The sequence below is a fragment of the Vanacampus margaritifer genome, chromosome 9, assembly GCF_051991255.1.
Source record: "Vanacampus margaritifer isolate UIUO_Vmar chromosome 9, RoL_Vmar_1.0, whole genome shotgun sequence".
NCBI classification, from domain to species: Eukaryota; Metazoa; Chordata; class Actinopteri; order Syngnathiformes; family Syngnathidae; genus Vanacampus; species Vanacampus margaritifer.
The window spans coordinates 22,834,873-22,848,020 of NC_135440.1; the positions used below are offsets into that span (position 1 = coordinate 22,834,873).

A 13,148-nucleotide genomic window follows, 5' to 3' on the forward strand; every position below is an offset into this window, starting at 1 on the left:
GTTTGTTATGACAGTAGTGGAACATGTGACAAATATGAAATAACATGACTCTTAATGGGAGAATATGCGAGTCCAGACAGTGGGGATCGACTGCTGGTTCGTCATCGCTTGTCACTAATTATTAATAATACTTGAAGAAACGACATACTTCAAAGCTCACACGCCAGCTTCATTCCCGTGCATTTTTTTTCGAGGTATTAGTTAGCATAAGACCGCGGGGTATTTCTGCCTTACTGGGAGACCCCCGATCTCGTCTCACAGTCCAGATGTTTCACATCAAGCACAAAGCAACATCTGCAACATCTGACTGGAAGAGGTGTCAAGTGTAAACAATGTGCCAGGGAAAAAAACATCCTGACCCACTTTGGTATTTATAGGACCCACGTGTTCGCAGTGAGGTGCCAGGAAGGTGCTGCGTGTATATCTGAACATCACCGCTGTGCAAGTTGTCGTTTTTGGCCTCCGTGCCCATTTTCACCCTTAAGTTCTTATCCGCCATTTATCCTCAAAAGGGTCGCAGGTGAGCTGGAGCCTATCCCAAGTTGGCTTTGAGTGAGAGGCAGGGTAAAACCCGGATTGGTTGCCAGCCAATCGCAAGACGCTTATAGTCAAATAATCAGGTCATGATAACTACTGCTGCTGTTTTGGTTAGCAACTGTGTTCATTTATTCCTGATGGAAAAGGGGAGGTGTTTATTTGTCTTAAGTGGACACTTTTGCGTTTCCATGATCAGTTTGTGATATTGCTTTACAAGGAATGCTCTTCTCATTAGAAAACGGAAAACACTTTTTGCTGCGTAATTATTTTCGCAGAGAAGATGGAGAGGAACAATAAAATCAGTCAGAGTGCCACTTGAAGCAAATCGCTGCTGTCAGACCACAGAACGAACGAGCAATCAGACCACAAAAACTATTTTCCCGCTAATCGCCTGACTATTCACTGGGGTCTAATTAAGGGGGCTACAAAGTGCTTTTCCCTTTAAACTCCTCTGGAGACCACAAAAGCCCACAATTAACACAGCTTCACAGCGCCAGAAAAGGAACCTGAAGGACAAGGAGGTCATTTCTTGTTTTTTTTTTGGGGGGGGGGGGGGAACTCAACTGGTTTATTTGTCAGAAAAGGAAACCCTCGGGGGACTAAAGTGAGAGACCGCCGCAAATGGATTAATGGATAAAAGAAAGAACAGAGCGCGGAGAGAGAAAAGAAGCTTACATTTTCAAAAGCCTCAAACGTGGTTCTTCAAGTAAACAAGCGATGTCGGCTGATGGCTGTAGTTAAGTTAAGTGTATTTCACATTACCGGAGTTTAACACCTGACACACACTTTTCACGCAATCATTGCAAGTATTTTATGCATCACACCAGATATTTTCATCTCCATTGGTTGTGTCAAAAACATTGTTAATTACTGCCCCCTAGAGGACGACAGTGTGAAGTAGTTTCACTTGACACTTCTTTTTTCTTTTCTTTTTTTCCCTGGCGAGCTCAGTATTGTTCATTCGGTCATTTTACCGATTTGACACTTGACACTTGTGATGTCAAGTCCTGACAGCAGGGATGCACCGATAACGATACCAGTATCTGATATCAGCACTGATACCAGATTGGGTTTACTATTCTGCCGTTCTGTGTGCTTGTTTGTGAACAACTGAGCACTTCTTCAAAGCGAGTCACTGTGTTAAAGTCCACACATTTGTGGCAATGTTCTGCCTTGGATGGTTTTCTGTGTAAAAGGCACATACAATTAAATACGCTTAGGTTTGAGGTCATGAAGAGCGCACAATGAATTTGTTTGAAAACGCCGCCCGCTGGCACAAAAAGAGATTCTTCTCTGTGATCTGTTTTATATATTAGTGCTTTTCATACGAATATTTACTGGAATTACGACTTCACTCCTGTGTTACTGTAGCTTAATGGTACACTATGCATGTCATGCTACAACTTGGGTGCAAATCTGGTTCGCATGGTAAGAACAGAACGCCGCCGTAAACCAAAGACCCCCTTATACTTTGTTTCCGTTTGTCGCGTTATCTCAGTGTAAAAGGCTGTGAGCGATCTTCAAGATGTCTTCTCTATATTGGATTTGGCTGCAGGTCTGAAAGCAAATGCGGCCTCTCAGACTCTCACTCGAGCACTACCTGGCCTCAAGAGAGCTGAGCTTACTCTGGCAAAGTGCAAACCCTAATAGCACGCATTATCAAAGTTTGAGACGAGTCCATTATAAGTCTGATCGAACCCAGTGAACCCTTGGTGTGTTTACCTCTTTTGGGCTGCGGGGCAGGTGATGCCGGTGAGCCGGGTCTTCGTGGGATCAGGTCCGCTTTGGTCTGGGTGGTCAGTTTCTTGGCCGGAGACGCCATTCTGTCGGCGGGGTTATTGGGGCTGCTCTCCCCTTCGGGATCGGGCCTCGTTGTCTTCCTGTTCAGTGCTTCATGTGGAGCTGATCCAAACAGAACATCACAGAGAGAAAACAAGGGGGTAAATGACAAGGGAGATGGTAGTAAGGCTGTGAGAGCTCTCGACCAGTCGATCCTCATTCCATTCACCGCTGAACTGCAAGTGACGTCAGCGCCGTCGCGCCAGGTCGTGAGGAATGCTCGGCTTTCTTTGGGTATACCTCACTGTGATGCTGCACTAAAATCTCCGCAGGAGTCGCTGGTATCATCAGAATTGAACAAAACAGGCTGTATTGTCAGAGGTGGTGACTCACACTTGGCAGGCTGCTTGAACTTGAATGTCCGACTTAAACATCAGTTTGGCTGGGATCTGACAACCCCAACAAAGGCCGAACGCTTGGCTTTGTCCGGCCTGCACTGTACCCCCGTGTGTTCAGCCCGGGAACCCGGTTTGGGTAAACACTGCGGCAACAGTCTGTAAATCATTGCGAGGTTTTTGGCTGAAAACGGCACAGACGGTAGGAGGCTGTCACAGGGAGAGAGTCGCTGAATCGCACGGGGAGATTTACGACGCCGTCGCCGCGCTATTCAACAACTCGCAACCAATGGCGAGCACGAAGACTGCAGCGCCGCTCCATAGGCGGTCTCTGTGCCGACTGCACACATTTGCATTGCACACACACTCTCCTCCAATGAAGCTGCAGGAACGTTTTAAGTCCAAATGGAGGTCTAATGAATTTTAAGGTCAGATTTACACTTTCCGTTCCAATTCAGTCTTGTGGCCCCTTTTTCCAGCCATCCACTTTCGATAGCGCTTATCGTTAGGATTGTGGGTCGCTCCCAAGTGACTTTGGACAAAAGGCGGGGCACAACCTCGACTTGACATCCGCAAATAGCAGGATGCCCCTTTTTGAAGTCCATCCATCCATTTTCTTAACCGGTTTTCCTAAAAAGCGGTTGCGGGGGGTGCTGGAGCCTATTCCAGCTGGCTTCGGGCAGTAGGCGGGGTACACCCTGAAGACACCACACAGAGACGAACAACCATACTCAAAATCACACATAAGGACAATTTGGAGTGTTCAATTAACCTGCCATGCATGTCTTTGGAATGTGGGAGGAAACCGCAGTACCCGGTGAAAACCCACGCAAGCACATGCAAACTCCACCCAGGAAGGCCGAAGCCCGGACTCGATCTCTCGTCCTCTGCACTGGGAGGCGGACGTGCTAACCAGTCAGCCACCGTGCCGCCCCTTTTTGAATTCAATATTTCAAATCTGAGCCTGAAAACAAACAATAAATTTAACACCACCAAATCCTTTTCAAACTCGTCGTCTGCAATGCATAATCTCGTTCGCTTCCAGATGATTAGAGGCATTGAGCGCGATGGCAGGCCTGAAGAAAAAGCTTGTCTGAGCTCATCGAGGCGCATGCAAAAGCGACGTCGCCGCTCCCAGATGACCCCCGCCGCCCGACCAGGACGAGGCCTCGCCATCAGGCACCATGAGCGTCCCCGTGAAAGAGTTCAACCTGGGAGAGGCCAGACTATGTGAGGCTTCCCCTCTGTCAAAGCATGACACTATTAAGTAAGCATTCCTCAGCCAGCGATTCTCTCCGACAAGAGACGAGCTTTTGTTGTGGTCTCTGCTTGGCGACCGAATGCGGCCGAAACACCGCCGCGGCGAGAAAACGGCGAGGGGATGGCAGTGAATAATGTATGGCGTTCTTATTGTCAGTTTGAATGCAGATTTTTTTGCATTTATCTTCCAGACAAGAACGACTCCTTTGATGCAAACAGGATAACTTTTCAACCCCGCCCCCTCAGAGTCCGAATCAAGTGTGACAGTGATGAAGAGAACGTTACATACCGCTGCTACGGAGGAGGTCGAGGCGACAACTACCAAATGAAACCCAAAGCTCTCAGGGAGGGGGGGAAAGCGTGGAATGGGAAGATGAGGGGGGGGGGGCTGCTGCTGTTTGGCAAGGAGACTGAAACGAGGGCTGATTAATGCAGTCGGTGCCACCAGAAGAGCAGAATGTACGATTCACAAGTAAAAGTTCCGAGCACAGCAATACCGAAAATACGAAACGGGGGTGTGTCTACCTGCCACCATTAGTTTGATCTGCAATTACATAACGATGAGAACTCGCATTTGCTGAAACTGATGGAAAATTTATACAACCTTGCCATGGACATTCATTCGTTTGGGACGATCTTGTGCGCAGGTGCTTTGAAGTGCACACTGACGCACGCATATTTGCTCAGGTGTAGTAAACAGGATGATGAAGTCAACAACCCGTGAACTGCGTCCGTCCTGCTGTCGCACGCCTTATTTAGACCACAGCGTGCGGATGCACTGCACTCAAGCTTGGGGGGGGGGAACCAGCAACCGTACATTCGAGAGCCAGCGGCCTTCTCGTCACTTTCATCTTATTCATCCAAAAGCATCCAAGGTGCTGTCGAAATGGGGGAGGGGTGGGGGGGGGAACTTTGTGCCAACTGTTTGACAGCCATGGGGCCCTAAACGGGTCGCAGAAGGTTCAGGAATCCTCAGCATGCACCGTGTGAGTTCGCTGGTCCCCTCGAGCTGAAGGTAGCGCACAATAGGACAACGCTCGAAGCACTCGGAAGCCGCATCCAATCGGAAAGGGGGGGGGGGGAACAGAAAGGAGGCCCCCGCAGGGGCGCATGGATGCTTGCAATGCATGCATGCGTGAGCACAGTGCGCATGGCGGCACACCGGCAGGTTGACAATCAGCAGGTATCCAGCATAAAACCATCAAGGAACCATTTCGGCATGTCAGATGGGTTTGAGTTGACTGTAACCACTCGCATGGTCACGCTTGACTAAGGCTGAAACGGTTAGTTGAATAACTCAAATAACACCGGCCAACAATTTGTCATTACATTTTTTTTAATAAGAGCTATTTATCGTGCCTTTTACGACCGACATTTGTATCTTTCAATGTCATTTATTTACCTACCTTTTATGTGAATCTCTGTCTTTGGTGTTATTTAGTTTATTATCCCCATTGATTCTTACTAAACGCATCAGTCATATACATTGATTATGATAGTCATTGATTCATAGTGTTACCCATCAATCCCAGACTTATGTCTGCACACTCGTCGCTCAGTTCATCTTCGGTGTCCGTGTGTAAATTGCGGCTAGTCCCAGCTTTGCACAATTCGATTAGATACCGATTAATCATGATACGAATCTATCTATAATAAGTCGATTATTGAGATTTTTTTTTAATTCAAAATTTTGAAAATACTCATCAGTAGTGATAGACAAATGAAGCTTCATGAAACACTTGCGATATTGTTTGACTCCTCTAGATGGCACTCTTGGTTTAAATGGGCCGGCTGGCTAGCTAGCTAATCAGCTAACCAGACAGACAGACAAATTAAGCTTTATGAAGCACCTGTGACATTTTTTTTACTCCTCTAGATGACACTCTTGGTTTAAATGGGCCAGCTGGCTAGCTAGCTAAACAGCTAACCAGACAGACAGACAAATTAAGCTTTATGAAGCACCTGTGACATTTTTTTTTACTCCTCTAGATGACACTCTTGGTTTAAATGGGCCAGCTGGCTAGCTAGCTAAACAGCTAACCAGACAGACAGACAGACAGACAGACAAATTAAGCTTTATGAAGCACCTGTGACATTTTTTTTTACTCCTCTAGATGACACTCTTGGTTTAAATGGGCCAGCTGGCTAGCTAGCTAATCAGCTAACCAGACAGACAGACAAATTAAGCTTTATGAAGCACCTGTGATATTTTTTTTTACTCCTCTAGATGGCACTCTTGGTTTCAAAGCTAACCTCAAGTAAGATGTTTTGTTGAATATTTCCATCAAAAATTGATGTTTAAAAATCGATTTGGCCGCATATTGAATCGATACGAGAATCGTGCACGGTATATCGCGATATAGCTCCGAAACATTTTTTTTTTAACACCCCTAATCGGTAGAAATGTAGAATACAAAGTATTCACAAGTGTGTATTACACCTTCCTTTACATTTGAACGCCCTAAAAGTGCTAAAATTCTGAGTTCAACCACAAAATTATGGGGGAAAAAAACAACAAAATGTACTTTCTGAGTGAATGGAGTACATTACAGTGTGTGCGGTGACATCGGGGGAGGGCGGAGAGCCTCGTTAAAGACTGGAACAAATTCTAATGCTGCCACAGTGAAAGCGATTTTGCCCAAATCCAATTTCACGGCATATTGTTTCACCCGGGTCGGCTATAAATACCCGCTGCTTCATATAGCGCTCTCCCGGCAACAGAAAATTTATAACGAGCGCAGAAAGATGCACATCAATGATGAAGTAACGGGAAGATCCAAAACACTGGCAGTGTATTTTCAAGCAAGAAATTAAAAATGTATCACCACTGGACGAGACATGGCATATTCATGAATCCAAGAGCTAAAATAAGCACCTCGAGCAAGATTCTGGATTACGAAAGAAGAATACATAATATTTATAATAAAATAAGACTTTGCAAATAGAACATTCTAATGAAAAATGCAAATGAGGTCAGAGGGTGTCGACCGAATAACAAGTTGGAAAACAGAAGATCCACATCTCGTTTGAGATGAAACCGCCAGCACTAATAAACTACCTCATCAGCCCCCCCCCCCCTATTTTGTCCACTTTGCTGCCCCCATAAGAGGATGACGTAAGGGGTGCAAAGGGGCCCAGACACATAGGAAGCGCAGTGCAAACAAGCCAGCATTGACTCGGCGCCAGCCCGTTTGTTTAAAGGTCCAGAGGAGCCGAGCGTTCAATACACGCTGACCCCGTGCGACATAAACGACCGTAATTCGGGAGTTGAATTTAACACAAACAAACCACCTTCACGTGAATACTCCTCAATCGTATTAGCTCTTAGCTAGCATACGAGCTGAAATAACACCGATGTGGCATCAAAATGGGAAAATAAAACGGATGAATGGATACATTTTATTGGGCTGGTGATGTTTGAGCTCTTGAACAAACTCTTAGCTTTTATAACAAATGAAAAGTATGTTTTGGGGATTATCAGTCTTTTAGTCAGTTGAGCACGTTATGATATTCCTTTAAATGTTTATTTTGTAGTTGTAGCATTAATTTAAGAATGACATTGCCACCCAATGTAGAATCTGTAGAAGCTTAACCGCGAATATGCAAATCTATTGTCTGTATCTCCAAATTTTGTGGGTTTAGAGCTGAAAGATGAACCCAATTTTTTTCTCTCAAGATTTCATTTAAAAACAAAAAGCTCACGAAATGTGGAGATACTTGCTTTTCGGCAGACAGTAATGTTTAGTTTTAATTGTCAGTTGATTGGGTTTTCCTAAAACCGGCATTTGAAAATTCATCGTCATGTCACTGTTTGCTGAAAAGCACGCATCTCTAAATTGTGCGACATTTCAGCTAAAACATAAAAAAATAAAAATAAAAGTTTATTCAGCGAAAGACAAAAAGATCACAAAGTTTGGAGATGGATGTTTTTTAGTTTGACTGGTCAGCTTTAAACGTTTCATGACGTCTTCTAAAAATTTAACTATCTTTTCATTTGAATTCATCTTCACCTAATGTCGCTTTCTGGTAAAAAGCTTGTAACTCTAAATTTTGTGGTTTCAGCTTGAAACAATATGTTTTTTGTTATAAAGTATTTCTAATCCAAACATTGTAGCGCGACAATAAGTTTAGTTAGCATTGAGACAATGCATTAAAAAAACAACAACAACAAGACAAGACGTTTTTCATCAGAAGAGCGTTGGAGTGGAATACAGCACTGTCATTTCCTTCCTGTATGGTTGTTTACTCAAACATCACCTTGGGCAAAAATCTCATGCGATCTTGCATCGCTTCAACGCATAATTAACCCCCGACAGCTATAATTATGTGGATTTTTGTCTAACCACGTGGAAGGCTGGCAAACGCGGCGGCTATCGTTTGATGACGTGACGCCGCACGTGGCGTTGTTAAGTAACCTTCCTTCCCGGCAAAGTGCCGAGCGGGCTCACGTGACGGTTGATGATGACATACGGCAGGACGACAACGTATACAAAGTGTGAGGCGTGCCCTTCAGCCAAACAGGAAGTGTTCTAATAATAGACACAAGGTCTGGTGACGGAAGAGCACACGGCCGTGGCCACGTTTGGGGATATTTTCAGACGTGTTGCAAAGAACACGTTTCAAAGTCCAGATGTCCTGTCCGGGAGAGAGCGGGCCAGTGACTGATGATGATTTGCTCGCAGAATGTCACAGAGATGAAGCAGATGCCTTTGAACACAATACGCCTGCGTATTATGGGTCTGTTAGTGAGACATAAGGAAAGCTGTGCAGCATCCTGCGAGGCATTCAAGAATGCCGGGAAATCGGAAATATATTACTTGAAGCAAATCTGACCATCACCAATCTTGACTTAAGTTTTGGTAGTATTGTGATATATTTACTGTGATCCCACAAATATTCGTTGTTAGCGATACAAAAAAAATTTTTTTTCGTGGACTGCTATGAAAACTATACCTCCCAACTCCTTTTTATCAGTGTCACGTCAGTAATAACACATTTAATGGACTGGAGTTTTCCCTCATGGATATGCTGTAGATTAGGGATTCTCAAAGTGTGAGCTCCCTCTAGTGGTGCACAAAAGTACCACTGCCCAAATACTGTTCAGTTGTATTTAACTTAAATTCAATACATTTGCATTGAATGTTAATTTTATTTTATGTATGCACATTGTACAGTGCTATAATATTGTTCAAGATGTGCACAATGATAGACTGGCTTATTAAATGTATTTTTCAATGGTGATTGTAATTAGAGAGCTCAGCATCTTATTTGTGAACAAAAATGATTGCTAGGCTGCCTTGCAAGGCGAGCAGGACCAAAGGAAGTAAACAGCTGACGTAGTTCAACATGACTCAGACAATAACTATGTCTCAAAACTCACAGTAGGCAAACATGAACTATGAATGTATTGATCAGCTCTTCCCGGTTTGGATTTTGCATACAGACGGTTTGTGAGGTGATGGATGGGAAGGCTTAGGAGTGACAGTTGAATCCTTTCCATTTAGTAAACTATTATAAGGCAGCTTTGCAGAATACTCAAGGAATCTGTATACAGATTTGAGTGGCATGGCACTAAATCTCAGGTTTTACCCTTTAGCTCATTCACTGCCATTGACGGCTATTGACGTCAAAAATTCATTTGAACTATTTCTATGAGTTTAACATTTTTTCCCACTTTTGTTAACAAGAGTATGAAAACCTAGGAAAAAAAATTGTTATTGTACATTTAGAACAGATATAAAATTTGTGATTAATTGTCAGTTAACTAGTGAAGTCATGCAATTAATTAGGATTTAAAAAAAATAATCACCTGACGCCCCCAATTTTTTTTAAAATAATATTTTCTTAAAAAAAAGAAAACATTATTAAAAAAATAATAATAATAATTACAATTACTTTAAAAAAAATTAAGAAGAAAAGATTATTAAAAATTAGGGGCGTCAGGCGGTTACATTTTTTTGTAATTAATGGCATGACTTTACTAGTTAACTCACAATTAATCATAAGTTTTACATCTGTTCTAAATGTACAATCCCCCCCCAGGTTTTCATACTCAACAACAACAAAAAATTTGAAACCAATAGAAATAGTTCTAATGAATTTTTGACATCTATAGCCGTCAATGAGTTAAAGTGTGTCTAATGTAATCCCTTTAGCATTTCATAATTTCTTCCGAAAAAAAAGGTGCAAGGAATGAAATGCTTGGGGGAGGAGTTGATTTATTTGATCATCTCTGATGGAGGATATAATCCACTGATTATTTCCACCTTTTTGATATTCATTTTTCATGCCACCCACATGAAGAACGGGCAAAGAGCAGTCTTACCCACTTTTTGCTGAGTAGAACTAAACCGATTGTCCTCATAACACCAGGGTGGAGTTGGATTCTCCTGCCGCTTGATCGGATGCCAAAACATGCCGACCTAACCCAACTTTGGACCCCTTCTACTTCCCAGCAGGAAGCAAGTTTTCTTGTTGTCATTGGGTCTCATTGTGAGTCCAGCTCCCCTTTTAAATATTCCGGACACAGGCAACGTGTCAATCCACAATGCTCAGGCACGCATAAACATTAGATCATCCTGCAAGATAGCAGGCATGGTTAGTTCATCTTTGTGTGGAATAAGGAGGCACTTGAGGGGGTTTATATGTTTGCATTTGCACAAATTAAGATTGAAATGAGTTGCTTGAGGGTTGATAACCTGGATTTGATGTGAGGGTGTTTTTTTTTTACAGTGCAGTTCCAATCCCGGTTAGCAAATGTTTGGGGAAATGTCCTTGAGTGGCTCAGCAGTTAGGATGCATCATTAGTTGGTGAACATAATAAGGAGGAGGGGGATGGGACAGACAGATTACCTCATAGTGCAAATGGTGTTTTGGAGAGGCTGATATGAGAAATATATATATTTTTTTTTTAAACAACACCCAGTCTCCATGATTCGTCACTTGCTTTCCGAGTGTAACAACCAGGTAAGACAAGTGTTCCAATACAATGCGGTACTCCACCGACATTTCTTCTTATTTAAAGCAGATACCCCACTACTCCGTAAGTACAAAAAAAAATAACCGTAAGACTTACATGTCTCTGCTGCTACATTATTTCGCTCCATTTCGGCGGCGGTCACGACACCCTCGCTGTCTGTCGTCGCGTTCATCCAAGCACCGGCTCCTTGTTGCCCGGCAGCCCGCTCATCCCTCACGCAGGACGGGGGGAACTTGGGAGTCGCTTGAGGGAAGTGTCTCGGAGCTTCTCACGCCCAGCGACAATTGGACGATAAGACAAATAAACCCAGACTGGAAGTATGTGCAGACACCGGTGGGTGCGGATGAATGTTTTTAAAAATGTTTTGTCGGCGTCAAAATTGAGGAAGAGGAGAGTAACGTCCTGGCTGTTCGGCTAGCTTGCAGCTGATGCTGAGCTCCCGCTGACTGACCCTCTGGCCGGGCTAGACTGTACCATTATAATGAGGTGGGTGCGTACATATTTAGCACGTTTTATTTAATAATTTATGATATTGACAAGACATGTTATGTATATGATAACATTTCAATTGCTCTATTTAAACTATTTAGATCGCCTTTATTAAAATGTTTCCACAAAAATTGATTTACTCGTATGATTAAGCGCCCTTGTCCCCCTTTGTGTTGGTTCCTCCCACCGCTGAACAACAATGCATTGTGGGCTGCTCCCATTGAATGCAAACTTCCAAATGCCCATGCAGAGTTGCTCAAACTTTTGGGGGGGAAGTTTTTTAAGGATCCCCTCAATGTCCTACCACGTACCATATGTGCCAAATTCCATAGTTTTTTTTCTTCTTCTGGAGGATAACAAAAAATTGTAATGCTACGATAACAAAATGTGTTATTTTGTCGAAAATGTCGAAATGAAGTATACGTTTAAGTAAAATAATTAAATGTTTATAGGAACAAAGACGTATGCTGTTTGGATAAAAAGTCATAATCTTACAGGCATAATGTCATATTTTTCCTAAACAAATGTATGTATGCAATGCATGTAAGTATATTTAAAAATGGTCATGTCAGAGCTTTCAAATGGCCCAATGCAAAAGTGTGGACAAGTAATGGGTGTTTTACAGAACTGTATGCACTTATTATGCAAAATAAGTTAATACAAGTTGTTTTGCAGGCAATGACTCGATGACCGCAGTTTGAAAACCACTGCTTTAGTTTGCCAAGTGCTAAAAGCTTTAAAATTGAAGCTTTATGAGGCAATGCATCAAGAGCAACAATGCTGACTAGTTAGTAATTATCTGCTTTAATACATGTGTGTATTTCAACTGTAGACGACACTTGCTTTTCCTGTCAGCCTGCTCTTTGTATTTTGCATCCTTTAAAAACAAGTTAGTCCACACTCGGTGCAGAGTTTCGCTACACAATCACAATGTGAGTGCATGTTTGTTACGTAACACTCACTACTGTCTTCTTCTTTACCACATGTGGATCTCTGGGAGCATCTGCCAAGATGGGGGCGGGGGTTCGATTTTGGCAAAAGTGGGGATATCGGCACGCTTGAGCGGGGGACCCCTGTCTTAAAGGACCCTGGTAGGGCTCTATTGTGCAGCTGTTGAGCCGCGCTCGACCCCGAAACCCGCCACCCCATCCCCCTTCCGCCACCTGTCACTGCAACTGGATAAAGTAAAGGGGGGGGGGGGGGGTTGCTGAGGCACATCCATTGAGTGCCTCTGCACACAGGAAGTTGATCACAGCAACTTGCCCCCGGAATGAAAGAGCTCGATTTTGGAGTTGCAGCTGCACACACACACACACACACACACACACACACACATACACACACACACACACACACACACATACACACACACACACACACACACACACACACACACACACACACACACACACACACACACACACACACACACACACACACACACACACACACACACGTTAAGTGATAGTGAAGGGGAACAGCGTAGAGGTTGCATCAGTGCACATGCTGAAAGAACGAGGGTGAAAGGATGAGACGTTGTTGGTCAACGAGACCAACTTTGATAGATTAAAAAAAAAAAAAAAAGAAAGAAAAATAATTTATTTGATGGATTGACCGATTGATTAAGAGGAGTGCTCAGTGCTATTGTAAACGATGATCATGTGCTGCTGAGTAGGACAGTTGATTTTTTTTTTTAAAGTGATTAAGTC

The 13,148-nt window shown here is 43.4% G+C and overlaps 1 protein-coding gene across 4 annotated transcripts in view; it reads right to left on the reverse strand.

The window, feature by feature from the left end:
• The window catches only part of map7d1a (MAP7 domain containing 1a), a 30,020-nt gene extending 18,637 nt beyond the window's left edge, over positions 1 to 11,383 (reverse strand). For all 4 annotated transcript variants that reach the window (XM_077574740.1, XM_077574741.1, XM_077574739.1 and 1 more), the window contains exons 1-2: positions 11,047 to 11,383; positions 2,260 to 2,439 (exon numbers count right to left, since the gene is read on the reverse strand). In XM_077574740.1, the coding sequence (XP_077430866.1) occupies positions 2,260 to 2,439; positions 11,047 to 11,122 (256 nt within the window). In that variant the 5' untranslated portion in view covers positions 11,123 to 11,383. The remainder of the gene's footprint in view (positions 1 to 2,259; positions 2,440 to 11,046) is intronic.
• Positions 11,384 to 13,148: the final 1,765 nt, after the last annotated feature.